The sequence below is a fragment of the Phytophthora sojae genome (genome assembly GCF_000149755.1).
Source record: "Phytophthora sojae unplaced genomic scaffold PHYSOscaffold_1, whole genome shotgun sequence".
Taxonomy (NCBI): domain Eukaryota; phylum Oomycota; class Peronosporomycetes; order Peronosporales; family Peronosporaceae; genus Phytophthora; species Phytophthora sojae.
This window is the reverse complement of record NW_009258115.1, coordinates 1,006,440-1,024,927: the sequence shown is the minus strand read 5'-3', so window position 1 is coordinate 1,024,927 and position 18,488 is coordinate 1,006,440. Positions and strand designations below refer to the sequence as shown.

At 52.9% G+C, this 18,488-nt stretch overlaps 4 protein-coding genes across 4 annotated transcripts; 2 read left to right on the top strand and 2 right to left on the bottom strand.

The window, feature by feature from the left end:
- Positions 1-179: 179 nt before the first annotated feature.
- Positions 180-902, bottom strand: PHYSODRAFT_473766 (hypothetical protein; the record flags this gene model as incomplete). Its single annotated transcript, XM_009515749.1, has 1 exon — positions 180-902. A coding segment is annotated over one exon (723 nt), but the record flags the coding sequence as incomplete, so codon positions are not given.
- Positions 903-6,658: 5,756 nt separating this feature from the next.
- Positions 6,659-12,787, bottom strand: PHYSODRAFT_470097 (hypothetical protein; the record flags this gene model as incomplete). The annotated part of the gene is made up of 3 exons (XM_009515748.1): positions 6,659-11,983; positions 12,062-12,215; positions 12,300-12,787. 3 exons carry the CDS (start codon positions 12,785-12,787, stop codon positions 6,659-6,661), a joined length of 5,967 nt encoding a protein of 1,988 aa, XP_009514043.1.
- Positions 12,788-13,221: 434 nt separating this feature from the next.
- Positions 13,222-14,265, top strand: PHYSODRAFT_469735 (hypothetical protein; the record flags this gene model as incomplete). Its single annotated transcript, XM_009515747.1, has 1 exon — positions 13,222-14,265. One exon carries the CDS (start codon positions 13,222-13,224, stop codon positions 14,263-14,265), a length of 1,044 nt encoding a protein of 347 aa, XP_009514042.1.
- A 1,748-nt stretch (positions 14,266-16,013) lies between these two features.
- On the top strand, positions 16,014-17,852 carry PHYSODRAFT_466574 (hypothetical protein; the record flags this gene model as incomplete). The annotated part of the gene is made up of 2 exons (XM_009515746.1): positions 16,014-16,584; positions 16,729-17,852. 2 exons carry the CDS (start codon positions 16,014-16,016, stop codon positions 17,850-17,852), a joined length of 1,695 nt encoding a protein of 564 aa, XP_009514041.1.
- Positions 17,853-18,488: the final 636 nt, after the last annotated feature.

The window sequence follows — 18,488 nt, the reverse complement described above, 5'->3', positions numbered from 1 at the left end:
CAACCCGAAAGCATTACGCTGGGCAGAAATTAATCGAGTCCCAATTAGGAGGTGGAGGGGTAGTTCTCTACTGCTTGAAGTAGGAGAAAAGAAGTGCATTCACCTTCGTGGAAGTAAGTCTCCAAACTTGTAAAATGCAACAACAAATATTGGTTGCTGGTCCTCTACAGCCACGTTGGTTAATCCATTGAGAGTCCGCACTCGGGAGTAAGCCGGGTGTTTTCGAACATCTTCGACACGTCCTCCAAACTGCCCAAGATGCGCAGCATTGGCGTCAGCAGGTCGGTCTTGAACTGGATGCCACACACACGATTGCTCGCGTCATCCCAGTCGAACACGACCAAAGCACGCAGCACAAACTGCTGGCCTACAAGCTTGCTCGGGAGATGGAAGCCTTGGTCTGCGAACAGGTTCGGGAAGGCGAAGTACAGCATGTCTCGGGTGACGGTCACGTTCTGCTCAACGGTGGCGATCAACGAGCCTCGAGGACCATTTTCCAGTTGAACGAGCTGGATGTCCAAGTTGGGGATGCAGACGGACATCTGCATCCAGCTCTGCATGAACGCTTCGATGCCGTAGAATGTTCCGTCTGTCAGGTCTGGCGTCGTGGTCGCATTCAGAAAACTCTGCTGCACCCGAGCGTCATGCACACGCAGCGCTCCTGCAGCAGTATTGGGCGAGCCCGGACCATCTGGAGCCTGGACGCCAAAACGGAAGAGGCGAAGATACTCCACCGCGATGCTCCAGATTGTGTTGGTCGCCGGGATCATCGAGGTCACGATGTGGCGGTGCATTCGAAGCTCTGCGATCTCCTTGTGGAGCTGCTGGGTGCTTGTCGCGAGTTTCGTCGCGCGTAGATTCTGCCTCATCTTGTACCGCGCCTGGTTGACCCGCGCTCTCTGCGGCGTCGCAACTCCCCTGCAGCCTTGGCATTCACTTCATGGTCACTTGCATCCGAGTTCCGTTGGAGTGCCTGAGTGTGCTGCGTCGGTTGTGCGGAGGCTCGATGGGCGACAGTGGGAGGCTTCGAAGTTGCGGGGGACTGGCGAGCATGAAGCAGTGGCGTTGTACGAAGAGGAGAATCGCTGAAGACGGCTCCTGTTTCCGTCGCGAACGTCGGTCGCTTTACGCGCTGAACGACGTCTGCAACGACATCTTCAGTCAAGTACTGGAAGTTGGGCGGGTACAGCGAGCTGGTGTTCATCTTCCTTGGACTTCGACACGGTAAGTTGGGTTATGGAGTGTCAAAGTGATGATGAAGTCGTTTCGGGTGGTAAGCTCATGGTAGGTACAGTAGCAGCACTCTGCAATCATAGAAGAAGAACGGCTACAACCCAAGCCAGTGTTGTCCAGTTGAGATGTGCTCACATCAGCTGTGAGCAATTGCGTCATTTCATGGTTTGGATGGGAGCGCCCTTATTATTGTCCGTGGCATCGTCAGAACTGTGAACTGGGGGATACACACAACACAGCATGTTTCCATGTAAGACCACGAGATTCTGTTTGTTTTGCTGCCAGCGCAAACAACAAGCGAAAAAGCGCACCATGTGCACTAAACACATGAGCTCATTATTAAACGCAGCGTGAGATGAGGTAGGAGGATGAGAAATACGCAAGCCCGGCTCATGGACGACCCGCTTTGATTGAAGCAACCTAGGGACGAACCCAAAACGTAGTGTAGATGCTTAAGTTGGAGTAGGCGCCGCAAAATACAGTGTAATTGATTCCCGGATGCGTAGTTGTTATTAGCGCATGCTAAAGCTATGAACGTACACAACGCGTACGATTACTTTTCCACTGCGGTTGTTTGCCGCGGTTTTCGCTTGTTATCATGGGCCCATTGGTGACGCAGAGACTGGCTTAGGTGTTTCTGCACTTGTACGCGACCATGATCTTCTCTCTGTGGAGTTCTTCACGCCTTAGGATGGAAGACTGGTGTAGTGGGTTTCGGCCCTATGGCCCTTACCCTTATCTATTCAAGTTCACTGGCTCCACAGGATACCTTAGAAAAGTTCAATCTGGATAACCACGCCGCCACACATTTGCATCAAGGGATTTGGATCTGTTACACTACTTGTCATGGTGGCTGTCCTCCACCCAAGCTGCATCGCGCGATGCTCCGCTGTTGCGTTAAAACCTCAAAAAGGTTCACTCGTTTCTCTTTGTATTTGAATTTGAATTTGTTGCGGTTTAGATGGCTATCTACTCCTGGGATCGCGCTCGGCTACCCCGCCTATAGATGGCGTACCCGTGCGGCACGCACCAACGATAGAAGCCCTTACACAATGAACTAATCGGTCGAGTCCTATAGAGCATGCAAAAACATAAAGTGCTAGCATCGACACACTACCGCGTGATGTCGGGATCACTCTTGGAAGACTTTGTTGTCGAAGCTCATGCCATCGTTGACCCCGTTCTCGTATCTGGTTTTGTCGATGGAGAAGTCGAAGTGACAGGATGCCTTGAGTGCGTTGAGCCCAGTTAATCCGTCGAGTTTTAATTCCTGTGTTGACGTAGCGTGCGTCGCTTTCGCTGTGCTGATTCCTCCTCAAACTGCGAACAGATATAGTTCCAATACTCTTGAAGTGTTTTCCATGTGCCGCGGAATACACGATCATGCAAGCTGATGCCTTTTGCGCTTGTGTACGACACTGCATTAGCCCATTTTTCGCTTCGTTTTGTCATAGTTGGGTAGCGTCTCCACCCTTTAGGAGCGTCATAGACTCCGGGTCTAGCTGATGTTGAACCCATGCCCACTCTGGTTTCACCCGTATTCAGATCGTGCCAATCAAACAGGGGGTGTATAAGCGTTGAGTTCTCTGCCTCGATATCCGTCCACTCCGGCAATAGCCACTCACCCTTGACGCTTTGTTCCAGAACCTGACCCCAAAGTGGAATATCCCGCCTTGCGTGATCTGTTGCCTGTTCTCCTTTCGCCAACACCCCAATGAGAATTGTTCGTGGGTTACGTGTGAAAACCGCACTTAATGGTCTGTAATGCTGTTGCTGTAAGGTGGAGTATCCTGTTCGCATACGCAGCTCCCCTGGCGGTACTTGAGGAAGACTAAGCAGGTAGAGGTCTGCGAGGTGGCGCGGGCCACCAGTGAAATGGTCGCAGGTTAGACTGCGGCTAAAGGTGTTTAGGATTCGTCGCTTAAGTACAGTGATCCAATATACCATATCATCATCTCTCCCCTGGTACTTTCACCACGCACACACAGCCGATAGATTCCAGCTGCATGTGGCATTTGCATCCGTAGCACGTCGTTGCCCAGTACTCGTTTTTCTTTGTGTTCTCGAGGCTAGCTCTCTTTCAATTGTCTTGTGTTTGTGGAAGCAAATTTTAGCTCTGTTATTTTACTACTAGTAAAAACGATTCGTTATTTTGTCGAATGGTCTATCAGTTAAATCTGTCCAAGGGTTCACCGATTCCACAACACCCTAGACACTAGAGATCAGTTCTTATTGATGGATGTGGAGTACGCGAAATAAATCAACGAGTCAATCACCCAGATCAACGAACCAGCTAGCCTGAGAGACCAATACACAATTGTGGATGAGAACTGATGACAACACATTTACGAATCAGGCTGTAAAAGAGTGTCTTTAGTTTCAAACGGTTATCACATTGGAAAGTTACTCTCCATCTCTCTAGTCTCCACTCCTGCTGACCGAACCGATGCGACTCTCTCAACTGGTGCTACTGGAGGTCCTTCTTGATTTTCATCGGGGTTCTCCCAATAACCTCGAACTCCAAGCAGATTATGAACCTCAAGTCATTCCGGCCAGGATAAGACGATTCATCCAAGGTAAAAGGTCTTACTTCGGAGAGAACGGAGAAATTGAGGAACTTTGCGGTAGGTGTATACGGTACTGGTAAAACAACACAGCTCAGCAACTAATGCATATCGGTGGTCTAGCATTATATTACGCTACTCTTCGCAGCATCTACATGATCTGGCTGGAAGTTCCTAATGGAACCCGAGACTCAGCTTTCTGTTTGCACTTCTGTCTCTCCATGAAAGGCTATCACCAAGAACTCTCTCAACTACTGGTACTGGTAGGTACGAGCAGAACAAACGCGTACCGATTGTGTGGCATGAGAAGAGACTGTCATTGATTACAACATATATCAAAAACAGAACATAGCGAGTCAACACCATATGTATTATGCTATTTTTTAAATACAATGGATGGCACCTCTTGATAAATACGGTCATGTTGACGGAACTTCCAGCGTTTCTGCATACTGAAGTAAGCAACTGTACGGAATTTACCTACGTTGATGCACTGCTGCACGAACCAGTCAACCAGTCAACCGTCCATTCAATTCAAGTCCAGTTCCCATAGCTTTATTTTTTTAAATAGGTGCCAAGGGGCCTTACAGCGCTTTCTGCATCGCTAACTTGTAAAATATATTCCGTAGTAAAGTGTTAGGAAGCCCAAGGGAGTTGAATGAATAAACCTCAATTCACCCAACCCGTTCATGTTAATACTGCTCAGAGCAAAGGAACGTGCTTCCTGCGCGACCATAGTTTTACGGATGAACTAAACGACAACCTCGACATTGACATAAGTAAGAGTTACTAAGCGAGCAAAGGAGCACTGACCTGGTTCCTGGTAGAACGAGCGCGCTGTTTGCGAAGTGGCCCAGGAAGAGATACTCCTTGTCGCCAGTTTGGTTGGTACAAGCGTGAACGAGCCCCCGTCACGCGAGCAGATTTACCACTGGTAGGTCACAAAAAAACACTAGAAATGTGTTCATTGCCGCCAGGTGCTAGCTTTGAGACCAAGAAGCTTACTTTAGGCGTAAGAGGAACTTCATCACTGTGAATAAAGCGGTCATCGGTTCGCATTTTAACAAATGAACGAACGTCGTGCTTAGTGTTCGCACAAACACTAACTGTATTGCTAACACTGGTGTTTGCAAACTGTTTGTAAGTGTATCGTGAATCTGGCTAACATGCTAGATGGAATTTAGTTATTCATCTCAAAACTCGTTTAGCTGTCCCTACTTTTGAGTACATTTCGCAGAATATTGACTAATGCGTAATGTACTACATATACAGACAACGACGGATAAATACGGCAACGCAAAACCCGGCACACATATGTTGTACTTTTTACAATAAGTAATTCAGATAGCCAATCAGCTTCGAGGTTTACACTTGACATTTGTATTTCATATGGTTTTAAGGACTTTCTCTAAATTTGTGTGTACGTTATGCTCCGTTACGTGTATTTTATGTCATTGCCTTGTACAATCTCTATCGTTCCTGACAGAGAATTCTGGCACATTTACTCTGGAGGATGCCATTCAGTGGTGCCGGATTTATCCGTCGTTGTACTTCATTTGAACTCGTGCGCTGCGTCAACTTGCAACTACTGATTCCACTCTAAAAGATGTTACTTGTTGAGATGCCATTCACGAGCGCAAATTACGTGCTGTGAGCCCTATAGGACAACTTTGATTTTGTTTTCTTGCTAGATGATACTTGAATTCTCTATTAACCTGCTCACGTCCGCATAAGTCGTTCGATGCGTTACTTCCCCAGATATATTCGTATTGTGCCTTCCTCTGATCTCGTCCAAGGTGGCGATGCCGAACGTGCCATTTTTCCTGAGTCACAAGTAAAATTTATGTACTACTCGGAGTTCGTGAAACTTCTTCTCTACATATCCTAACTACGAATTACTCTGGCAACATCGTGATGCGTATACGCGGACTATGAATTCGACAACCGGTACCCGTTCTCTTGAGAACCACTGACTTAAACGTGAGTGATAGAGCGCAAACATACAAACGCGTTCGCAAAGTTTTCGGAGTACACTACTAGTACTGGTTTTCATAAACTATTTGTCCAATGTTCTGTCTGTCTAGCCACAGCTATCTTATCTCAAGCTTGTTCTGCTACACAATGGTGCTGCTTCATCGACAAACCGCGCACTTGGAGGTCAAGGTCTTGCCGCGGTGATCGATCTTCGAATGAAAGCAAAGGTTCTGTAAATCAAAGCAGTACATGAAATGACTCCTAATTACTTTTAAAACTTGATTAAACAAGAATATCGTGTACATGTGCGTCCAGCGGCGTCTTTAGTAGATGTTGTGGCTAGCACTGGCTGGGCTTATCGTGCTGTAGCCGTATGTGCATGTACATGTATGTATGTCACATTTTCGAAGACATACAGTATGAGCAGCGCAACATGCATGCGGTGTGTGCGCTGTGATTGCGTTGTGATCACTGCGATGGAGAATACTGTACAGCGATCGCGTGAAATCATGAGATGTGCCTGACAAATACGCAGTGATAGCGTGAAATCATCTCAAACGCTGTGCTCTTATCACATGCACAAACTCTTCTCAGAATGGTCAACTGTATTGCAAACTGCGCATGATCAGTACATTTTACCTAAGCTCACCTTGATCTCGTAGGATATGGAGCATGATGGCAGTTGAAGTCCCCTACGGGACGCGATACTGCGTCATTTGCATTAACTTCAGGTTTACTCCGCGCCTTCGGAGATTCCATGCACATATTTCCCGGCGCGCTGCTTGAAGAAGGATGGGGAACATATCCCTCGAACGGATCGTTCTTCACTATGATACGTCCGAAAAAGAAAAACGTTGTATTTATCTATCAGAATGACCATGCCTAGCTCACGTGAACTGCTCGAATACGCGCTCGAGTGACAATTCACTAATGCTGTAATGCGAGATCTTGAACCGCGACTTATTCTCCTCCATGATCGCGAAGACGTCTGCCAGTCCGAAAGTGTCCGTGCATGAGGTTTCGTAGACTCGGCTGGTGTTGCTACCGCTGCCACGATCAGTATCCAGGTCAACCGAGACCACGGACTCGCCAGATCGGCCGGTGATTTCATCCTTGAACAGTTGCGTCTCCAGCCGAACAAACGCTTCTTGTACGAGCCACTCCTGCACGAACTCGAGGATCGGGATCGCTGGCTCCGCGCGTTTTGTCGACAGAGTTGCCGGTTCGCTATCCGCAGACTCTAAGCGGGACAGCAGACCTTGCAGCCAAGCGTTGCCATGTTGTCGCGAGGCCGCCACAGTGACAGCGTCGCCTTCCTTGTGCAAAAGACCGTGACAAAGCTCCCAGGCTTCTTCCAGTTCTGGTAGAGGGATGTCGCCATGCTCCAACCCTTCCCGGCGCGTAGCTGTCGTCGCCTTGAGTTTAAGCGAGCTTCGGACTTGCTCCGTGTAGAAGTGCAGATCCTCCGGGTCCCAGATGGCGCTGCTGTCGAGACGCACGCTGATGGAGATCCCTCGCGAGACGCGCTGCTTCAAGTCCGGGATGCTGCCGCACCACACGAGCTTCCCCTTGAACAGCACAACTGCATTCGCACACACCGCCTCGGCTTCCTCCATGCTGTGCGTTGTGAACAAGCAGCTCGTCCTGTTCTCACTCAGTCGCTTTTCGTGCAGCATACGCCACATCAAACGCCTGGCAACTACATCCACACCAGCCGAAGGTTCGTCCAGAAGCAAGAGCGAAGTGTGGTCGCTCAAGAGGGCTAGCGCTAGCATAAGCCGACGCTTGTTTCCGCCACTTAAGTGCTCCGCTGCAGTATGCTCCACTGGGAACAAGTCCAGCTGGTTCATCAGACCGTCAATAACAGCACCTTCAGACAGCAGCCCGTTGCGTCGACAGCATCGCAGGCGATAGAACAGCTCGAGATGTTCACGCGCGGTCAAATCAGTAAAGAAAATGTTGCTTTGGGGACAGTAACCATACCTCGTGCTGGCAGCCTGTGGCTCTGAGGTCACGTCGCACGAGTCGATCAGCGCCTTGCCACTAGTAGGACAAGTTCCTGCCGTCAGGATTTCAAACATTGTCGATTTACCGGACCCATTGACGCCCAACAACGCCACACAATCCCTCTTTTCCACCGAGAAGCTAACGTTATTCAGAGCCACCACTTGGCTGCTTTCGTTCACCACAGCAGCAGCTTCTTCACCATCAGCACCACCGTTTCCTGCGCCGCCTGACGAGACCTTTTTTCGAGGGTTGAATACTTTAGAGACTCGAATTGCACGCACCATGTCCGAGTCTTCCTCAAATGTGACAGCAGTCTGACCAGCCTCCTCATACCCTTGACCATTGCTGCGGCAACACGGCAGCAAAAAGCGTCGCATCCGGCGCCATGTGCGCCGCATCTTGTACTCCACCACCGTAGGGTACATTTGATACTGATCCAGCGCGAGAAGCAGCAGCGTGTACATGGCAGCAGACGCCACGAGAGCGAACCAGTTACTTCCGGTAACCTCCCAATCCCACATCGAAGCCTTCCCATCTGGGTCCAGTAAAGCGAAGGCGTTCATTGCGTCGATAGTCCCGCCAAAGTTGAGGCACCTCTCGCGCATGGGAGCCCACGCCAACGTCACAATATTCAACACCGTGATACCGAACGTGTAGAGTGGAAACACCTGCAAGAAGTATGAGATCGTGTTCACCTGGACGCACAAGCCCGGGATATTTGAAAGTGCGAACACGATGGACGCCGCCATAATCTGAAACATCGAGACGTACGACATGACCGACTGCGCCGACGATTGGGACGTGAAGATCAGTGAGCACAGATACATGAATGGGATCACCGCCAAGCCGAATAAAACCATGGAGATCATGATCCCAGCAAGCATCGTCTCGGTCAGCGACGCCGAGAACACTGCAAGACTGATAAGCATGCAGAGGATCGCCATGAAATACACCGTGTAGTCGAACAGGAAGTTGGACAACCAGTACAAGAACGAAGCGTTCGCCGACTCGAGATGCTGGAACTGCAGGCGTTTCAAGCCCTTTTCTTTCTCCCTCACGACCGACGAAATGTAAAATGACACGACAGAACTCATCGTCATCAGCATGTAGAACGCCACCATGATTCGTCGAACGATATTGATCGTTTCATCAGGATCCAGCAACAAGCCGCCGTCGTCATCGGCCGTAACACCATCACCAATCTTGACATCAATCGGGAAAATGCCCTTCTTCGCCACCAAGTCGCACATGTCGATGTCAGGAGAATTTTCCTGCTTTGAACGCGTTTTGCAATAAGCTTGAGCCATCCACTGCAGCGTCACCGGCAACGAACGACGCACTGTTTCGTTATAGTACAGCGAGTATGCCATCACCGGAGAGGCAACAGTGTTGTCGGACGTCCAGTTGACAGCCGACACATAGATACCAGCGAAGTAAGTCGTGTCGTTCTCGCGCGCAATTGCATCCAGCATGGCCTGTTCAGTCGTTGCACTCCTGTCAAATACAACCGGGTGGGTGCTTCGCTCAATATGAGCAACAATGTCTGCGACCGAACTTGTGATTTCCGGAGCGGATGACACGAACAGAGACGCATCCTTTGCAGTGGGCGGCAAGGTCGTCACGGTCTCAATGGATCCACCAGCAGAAATCAAGTTCTGAAGCACAGCCAGGATGATCGCGAAGAAGCCGATTGGCCACACGTACTGCGCAAAGAGAGATTTCTTGTCGCGAGACGTCATCTTCATACGCTTGATGAGTAGCGCGCGGACCTGGGACATCGAATTTTTCCACCCAGGGAGTTTCGTGTCAAGACCGGTAGTCTGCCTGTGCATCTTGTCCCTGGCTCTCGTTTCCGCGTCAATCTTGGACAGTACTGGGTCAGTCTTTTCTGAAGATTCCGGGTTCTCCATATCATCTTTAACGTGGTAGTAAACGTCTTCACCCTCAGTCACCTTTACAAACACATCCTCCAGATCAGTGGCTGCAACGGCGTAGCGCTTAATAACCCGAATCTGCTTCATCGTCTCCAGCTCTCGGAAGAGCTCAGCAAACCGCCGCTCATCTCCATCGTTCAGTTGAACACGCGTTTCCCATTTGTTGTCGCTTACAATACGGGCATTAGGCACATACTTTCTCAGTGTAGTCATCAGAAGTTCCGTCCACTCTTGTCGTCCTGCGCTGAGGTTATTGGTCACATCCAGGTCATCGTCTGCATGATGCACAATCGTGAGTTTGTATCCCACGCCGAACTGATTCCGAAGAAACAAGCTCGAGCCGCAACACTTGAGTTTGCCTTCAGCAACAATGCCTATGTTCTCGCACAAAGCCTGCGCTTCCTGCATCGAGTGAGTTGTCAAGATGACAGCGCGGTGGCTTACCGCACGCTTCAACGCGTCCCATGTGTCCAGTCGAGCCTTCATGTCCATTCCAGCGGTCGGCTCATCGAGTAACACGACACGCGACGAATCCAACAGAGCCAAAACGAGCGACAGCTTGCGCTTTTGGCCACCCGACAGTGTCTTCGACAATGCGTCGCGCTTCTCTTCAAGCCCAAACTGCTGCAGCTTAGTATTCCAACCATGTTCAGAGATCGTTTTGATCCCCATACTCGCTTTGAGCGCACACACCAATGACAAATGCTCCCAAACGGTCAAATCATCGTACAGGACGTTCTGCTGGAAGCATACACTGAGGCTCTGCCTCACCGCCTGGGGATTATTGGCCACACTTATGGACCCGCCGACGTAAGCATCTCCACTCGACGGTGACAACATACCGGACAGAATCGACAAAGTTGTGCTCTTGCCAGCTCCATTCGGGCCCAAAAGACCAAAAATCTCGCCCTTCCTCACGCCGAACGTCACATTCTTCACCGCCTTCTTGCCGTTCGGATACGTCTTCGACAGCGACTGCACAAAAAGAGTTGGGTTGAAGTGATGCAGGTAGTCAGGGATTGTCTGCTCACGGAGGGTGTCATCCATGCGCTCGTCAAAGTTGTTGGGGTCCATCTCGGTGAGTCGAACGGACTCGTCATTGGAGTTATCGAGGTCCATCTTCTTGGGGAACCAATACGACGATTGCAATATGAAATACCACTTCTGTTGAACTCCATACGTCCGCGGGAACACGTTCTCCAAGTACCATCCAAGCAGCAAGTACCCAGCGCTTTGCATAGCCATCAGGCTGCAAGGTGCCTCCACCGTTCTCCAAGTGATCGGCCTCTGAGCCGCTGTCACGGCATCGAACGACAAAATATCGTGCACGCAGGCCATAAATGCAACAGGTGAGCTGATGGCATCAAGCACTGTCAGCAGCAACGTCAAAGATTCGGACGACGCCACCGCATCGTCACCAGCCAGTGATCGAATCAATGTTCCTGCACTCAGGATGATGTACATCAGTGGAGCACACGCAGCCGCCGTCTTCGTCCGATTGAAAATGGGCGTGACAGCGAGACCGAAGAAGAGCATGCTCGTGATGAACACCATCAGCAGCAGGAAGAAGTACCAGCCGCCCATTGTCGTAGCGGCGAACATACTACCGTTGAGCAGCCACATACCGAGCAGAGATACCACAGCCGACGCCAAGAAGTACAGCAAAAACCAACTGATCAAAAGCGACATTGCCGGCAGCCCCATGATCATCAAATACTCCTTCAGCTGCTTCTCCTTTTCAGCGACGACATCACGGACCAAACGGACGTATGGCCACAAGAACAAGTACGCCATGTAAAACACAATGTTGCCCTCAAGAGGACCGGACACCGTGCTCGCAGGACGACTCGGCAGCGTGGCAACGCTCAAATTGTCCAGTTGGTCACTGGAAGCCGCCTTGTTTACCAGATTCGACAAGAATCGTTGCAGCTCCGTCGACAGTCCTCCCTTCTTCATCGCAACCACGCACGCCATCTCACTCCTTCCCAACGGCGACGTCTTCGGGAAGTCGGACCACCGAAGTCCACCGCGCTCCAGCATGTTGTCCACCAACTGGCAGATAATTTCCGGCGGCAGGTCACTAAGGTCCATCAAGTGCGTGTTCGTAAAGCTGGTCGCATTCTCTCGCATGAACATGTTGAGCGCCATCTGAAACGGCAGCACCGTCGGGAAATGAATCGGTCCGCCGGAAGTATTAAACGTCAGGTCTTGCGCGAAAAACTGCTGGACTTGGGTCTCTCCGGCGATCTCCGACGGGTCCTTCATGTGATCCTGGTAGAACAGCGCCAGCAGCTCCAGCGGGTGGGAAACGTCCTCCTCTTCCCCCTCTCCAGTCGTCGTTCTCCTCACATCCAGCCCCGCGTAGATATTCCACCCGCTCTTCTTGGGGAACTCGAGCAAAACTTGGTCCGCTTCGTCATTCGACGCCAAGTCGCCAATCGGAACCTTCTTCGTCCTCTGCGAGTAGCTAGAAATCCCCAACTCCTCCGCCGGCGGGTAATGCCTAGTAAAAAACAATACAACAATCAATAATTAGCTGTAAAACACACATACTCCAACAGCAACAATATTCTGCAATGGAACGCACTGGTCGAGGTACTGTAGGAACTTCTCCGTCTCTCTGCGCTCGAGTATGGCGAGGCTCTGGTTGGTCTTGGCCAGCATGAGCGGCAGCGCCGCCAGCAGCAGCGTGCCGGACTCGACCGTCACGTGCTGCAGCTGCTGCTCCTCCGCCTGCGTCACGATGTCGTCGCTCTGCTGCTGCGGCCAGAGCGCGCGCTTGGGCTCCGCCTCCGTCTCGGTCTGCGGCTCCATCATGATGGCGTCCTTGTGCCGCTCCAGGAAGGCGTCGAGCGCGTCCACGCCCGCGGGCGCCACCAGCTGCGCGTTGTACTCGCAGAGCTTCTGGATGAGCACGAGCAGCAGCGCCAGCGGCACGACGATGTCCGTGAGCAGCGCCGGGTACAGCCAGCGCCGGCCGCTGCGGCCGCGGTTCAGGCGGCTCTCGCGCTGCTTGACGCGCCAGTTCTTCCACAGCAGCACGCGCACGCTGCGCCAGAGTCGTCCGCCTGCCATGGCGGAGGCACGCGTCCGATGGGATTCTGGGCGGGATGGGACCGACGCTGCTGACTCCGACGGCAACTTCGGCAGCATCTGAATTGGTGTGCTGTACACCAATTTGACCATCACTCTTGGTTGATGTGTGTGGCGCACACACTATCATGTGGACGCTCGAGGACGGATTCGTATTTGGCGGGCGAGACGAATCGATGGCCCTTCACCGCGGCAAGATTGGACGAAGTGGATGAGTTGACCTCTATTGCTCCAATCGCACTCGACACTGCGGCAATGTCGACGGCGCCGACCCAACTGCACCAAGGATCGTGGTCCACGGCACCGGGATGCATCCATAATGCCTCGAGGCGTGGTGCTGGGCTGGTCATGGTTCATTCCGCATTTGGCAACCTCGAGACCAAGCCCCTCCCCCCCCCGACAAAACTGAGATTGAGATGGACGTGCGTCAAGTTCCAGTCGTCGACATCGCGGCGCTCATGGCGCTCTCCAGTGACGTTGAAGTGGACGCTGCGCTGCGTGACGCCAAGGACGGCGCGCTGCACAAGACGATCGAGGAGATCCGAGCGGCTGCGAGCGAGTGGGGGTTCTTCTACATCGCCAACCACGGACTGCCAGACCAAGAAATGCAGAAGTTCCAGAAGGCCATGCGCTCCTTCTTCCGTCTGCCCAAGGAGCTGAAGCGAACCGTCCGACGCACGCCCACCAACTCGCGCGGGTACGTGGAGCATGAGCTCACCAAGAACAAGACGGACTGCAAAGAGTGCTTCGACTTTGCCGGACTCAACGAGGACGGCCTGGCGAACGACAAGCACCAGCGACTCGGGGATGATGAGAACCAGTGGGTCGATGAGGAGACACTGCCTGGCTTCCGCAGCGAAATGGCCACGTACTTCGGCAAGATGGAGTACATTGCGCGTCGGCTGCTGAAGGTGTTCGCTGTGGCCTTGGGCGAGGAGCCTGCGTTCTTCGACCAGTTCTTCCATGGCGACAACTCGAGCCACATGCGACTGAACCACTACCCAGCGACTGAGGACCCAGAGAAGACCATGGGCGTGTACCACCACACGGACGCTGGCGCGCTCACTATTCTGCTTCAAGACGACGATGTTGCGTCGCTGCAGGCTTTCCACCGTGAGTCGCAGACGTGGAACAACGTGCCGCCGCGCAAGGGCACGTACACGATCAACATCGGCGACATGGTGCAGGTGTGGTCCAACGACCAGTTCGTGGCGCCGCTGCACCGCGTTCTCGCTAATGGCGGGGCCGACCGCTTCTCCGCCCCCTTCTTCTACAACCCGTCGTACAAGGCCCAAGTGGAGCCTATTGTGGTGAAGGAGGGAGACGAGGCCAACTACCGACCGCTGAGCTGGGGTGAGTTCCGTTTGAGGCGCTACCAGGGCAACGTTGCCGACAAGGGCAAGGAGATCCAGATCGGAGATTTCAAGATCCGCGGACCCATCGATGTTGCGAATTCGTAGGTCACGAGTGCTTACTATCGAGCCCAGGGAGTCTAGTGAACGATAAGTGGGAAGGTGTCGTTAAAACCCAACAAATACGTCAACGGAAATGCATTTTGCCGCTTTCACAACAATATCGATACGTGTTTGCTTTCGTTTGGCACAAAGTCGAGATTTTGTGCCAAACGAAAGCGAAAACGTACGGATCTCCTCATACTGTAGCTCCCGTGCGAGCCGTTTCCTATGCATTCGCAACGTCGATGGGCCCGCGGATCTTGAAGTCGCCGATCTGGTTTAATTTGCCTTGATCGGGGTACTTGCCTTGATAACGAGCCAGGAGGAATTGGCGCCAATCGGACAGTAGTTGGGCGCACCGCCGTCCTTCACCACGGTAGGCTTCACCTCGACATCATACGCCGGGAGGTAGAAGAACGGAGCGGAGAATCGGCCGGCGGATGGTTAGCGGACCAGAGTCCGTGTGATGATAGACGCCCATGATGGAGTCAGTCTTGTCCGGTTCAAGACCGACTAAAAGGAGCGCTTCGACTTCGCTGGCACAGCAGAGGACACCTCGAAATTCAAGAGGCTGGGTGACGACCAAAACCATTGGTATGACGAGTCAACGCTACCAGCTTTCGCGGTGAGATGAAGGCCTACTACGACAAGATGGAGTACATAACTCGCCGTTTGATGAAGATCTTCGCTATGGGTCCAACGACGAGAAACCTTCGTTACGATGCCGTGATTGGCTGCTCATGTTGAAGTGATGTTGCAGTCACGAGATTGCGTTGCGCATTAGTTTGCCACGGATCAAAACTGCTTACGTCGCAGCCTTTATCGCTACGTATCGTGTGGCGAGCTGAAAGCCCTGAGCTCAAAGGAATCACCCAGCCACTTACTCCTATTCATTTACTCACATTTGGGAGTAAACGGTTGAGTAAGTGAGCCCAACTGCAGTGACTTATGAAAAAGCCTGGTAAACAGCGGAAATCTTGTACAACAGCGGCCATCATCCAGAAATACATGTTGTCCGATAACACATACGCACCGGTATAGCGATCGGCATGGATGAAGCGAAGTCTCGTTTTTCAGGAGTGCCTCCCCATCCGAGTGCAGTCAGAGATCACGTCACTTGATCATTCTTGCGCCGATGCGCAGTGCATGCAACGCAGAACGCGACGGAGACACGTCTGTCGCTGCCGACCGCCACAAATTGTAGTGCAATGCCACAACAATACGTTTGACTTTGCCCGACTGCGCTGGACAAGGTGCCCCATGGTGTCGACATTTCAAATTTAGACCAGCTCATAATCAGGATTACTCCGTTCTATTCCATACATCTAGTCTTGATTTAGAGCTCCTAAATCTTAGAATTCAAGTATGTAAGCAGACAAGTATATGAGCAGACAACCGGCATGGAGTGCCGCTACAACGAGTCGAGCGTTGATATCGATGGAGTCTCCGATGCAGTCGCAACGTGAGCTCGCTCTCCATCTGGCCCTGAGATAAAAGTGCTCAGCCAACTTTGGCTCCGATACATTTCAACGGCTCGTCTCTGCGGCGGGTATTTTTGATACAGTCAGCACGCCCAGGATCTGAAAGGATGTGGGCCAAGAGATCAAGCCTATCAATAGCGGGCGGGGTGCGTCTGGCATGGCACTAGTATCACTTCCCAACTTGCTCATTCACGCCCAGCAGTGAATACAGTCGACCGACACAGAGGCCCGCTCAACCAAACTAACCTACCAACTTCCACTGCGAATTCCACGATGGTGCGCGTGTTCCTAGCTCTCGGCGGCTCGCTGGCCGTGGCGGCGCAGGTGGCCGTCACCATGGCCACCAGCATCTCCTTCGTGAACGACTGCACCTACGACATCAGTCTCTACGACAACAATGCGACCGAGACCCTCGCTGTGGGCGGCTCCACGTCGCGCGAGCTGGCCGACGGCTTCAGCGGCATGTTCCGCAACGGCACCAGCAACGAGGCCACACTGGCCCAGTTCGCCATCAGCGGCGGCAAGGCCTGGTACGCCATCAGCACCGTGCCGCCTGGAGCCGGCAACTGCACGAGCTACGCGGAGTGCGCCGCGACGTCGGGGGGCAAGACCGGCTTCAACGTGCCCCTGTCAATCACCCCCAACGTTGGCAGCACCAGCGTGAACGCCGAGTGCGCCGCCGTGACCTGCGAGAGCGCCGACTGCGATGGCGCCTACCTGTACCCGACGGACGTCTCCAAGCTGCGCAACTGCCCCGACAGTCTGCCCATCGAAGTGGCCTTCTGCCCGGATGGATCCTCCAATTCGACCACGATCACGACGTCGACTACAACATCAACTACCAGTACGGCCTCCACCGAGGCCCCCGTGGCCACTACTGCTGCCCCTGTTGCAACTACTGACGCCCCCGTTGCCACTACTGTGGCTGTTGTCGCCTCAACCGACGCCCCTGCTGCAACCACTGCGGCCCCCGAGGCGACGACGGAAGCCCCAGTTGCCTCGGACGCCGACTACTCTGCCGGTGTTGTCGGAACGGACTCGACCTCCTCGACGACCGGCACGGCGAGTACCAGTTCGACCACGTCAAGTGCAACGACGACTTCCTCTAGCACCACGCAGACCACTTCGAGCGGCTCTACGGGAGACTTCTCGAGCGCCACCATTAGCTCCAGCTTCGCGTACACCGGCACCAACGCCGGCTCGGCCACCGGCACGTACGGCAAGGTGACGGCCATGTCGTCCTGCACGACGGAGGATGTTTCCGTGACGGACCCCGTCGGCCCCATGAGTGAGGAAGTGAGCATGGTCTTCCGCGGCCCCATGAACATCTACAACATCGCCGTGTTCACCGGCTCGTCCGGCAACAACTGGAGCAAGATGTCGTCGTACGACGCAAGTGCCGGCACCCAGGACAACATGGTCTTCATGAACAACCTCAACATCGACTACACCGGCGCTAACTCGAGCCCGCAGGGCTACTCGACGGCTGATGGCAGTGGCACCGCCACAGAATCGACCATTTTCGGTGGCACTCTGGCGGATGCTTCCGACACGTCGGTGACCGGCGGCGGCCCGTGCGTGTCCACGGGTTGCGAAGTCAACATCATGACGTCGACTAACTGCGCCGACGAGGACGGTTGCCTTGGTTACTACGATGACATGGGCTTCCACGGCTGGGACGGTGGTATGAAAATGTTTGTGACTAAGGTGCTGATGCCTACGGGCTCGACGGCGAACCTGCCGGCGATCTGGATGCTGAACGCCCAGGTTGTGCGCGCCAGTCAGTACGGCTGCAACTGCCGTGGCTCGGGCTCCGTCGGTGGATGTGGTGAGCTTGATGTCGCCGAGGTCATTGAAACCAACACGGCCCAGGACAAGGTGTCGACCCACTACTACTTCTACGACGGTTGTGTCTCCCCCGGTGGCGACAACTACGCCGCGCGTCCCTCCGACTCGGCCGTGACGTACGTGACCATCTACGACAACTCGGGTGAGGGCGTCGTGAAGATCATTGAGATCGGCGGCGACGACTTCGACTTTTCCGTGGACTCGGTCTCGGCCGACACTGTGTCGACGTGGCTCTCCGCCTCGGTGGAGAACCTCATCAGCTAAGCGGTTTGTCTTTGGATCTCTTCCTTGCTTTGGACGTGGAATCGAGTAGTAGGGCCAGCAAATTATACCGCTGTAGAGATTGTAACTCTTACGGTCGAGTAGGTATTGTCGCTCCGCTGGAGTTTCTTTAAACACGACAGCAGTGTACTTCATGAAAGAAAGTGTTGGCGCAGTTTCTGGGGGGTTTCTGCTGTTCCCTGTTTGACTTGAGCTCTAGTAGTAGAAATCTGAAGTGAGCATTGAAAAGGAGATCTAGCCTGCAGGACGCCTAGCTGGAGCGGTGTCCGTTTCTGCTCTTGGAGTTTCCTAACTGCTTCGCCTCGTAACTGCTCCGTTGCTATTGCAACTACCCGATGGCGGGTAACATCTACCCAGGTCAATACTGGTACCAGTCTTTTTACGAACTCGTACTACACCCTGACGTTCTCGAAAGGACTTTGCAGGCTACAAATTCCTCGCGCGTACAGCAACGACATGAGCGCGCAGAGCGTGCATATCGCGCCAATTAATAAAGGTGCAAGCCACCATATCGGTGGAGAAGCCGCTGCAATTCACGCCACATGACGGGCACTTGATCAGTAGAAGCGGTTGCTACATGTACAGGTACTGCCCTCGTTGAGTTTTTAGCCATCGTAG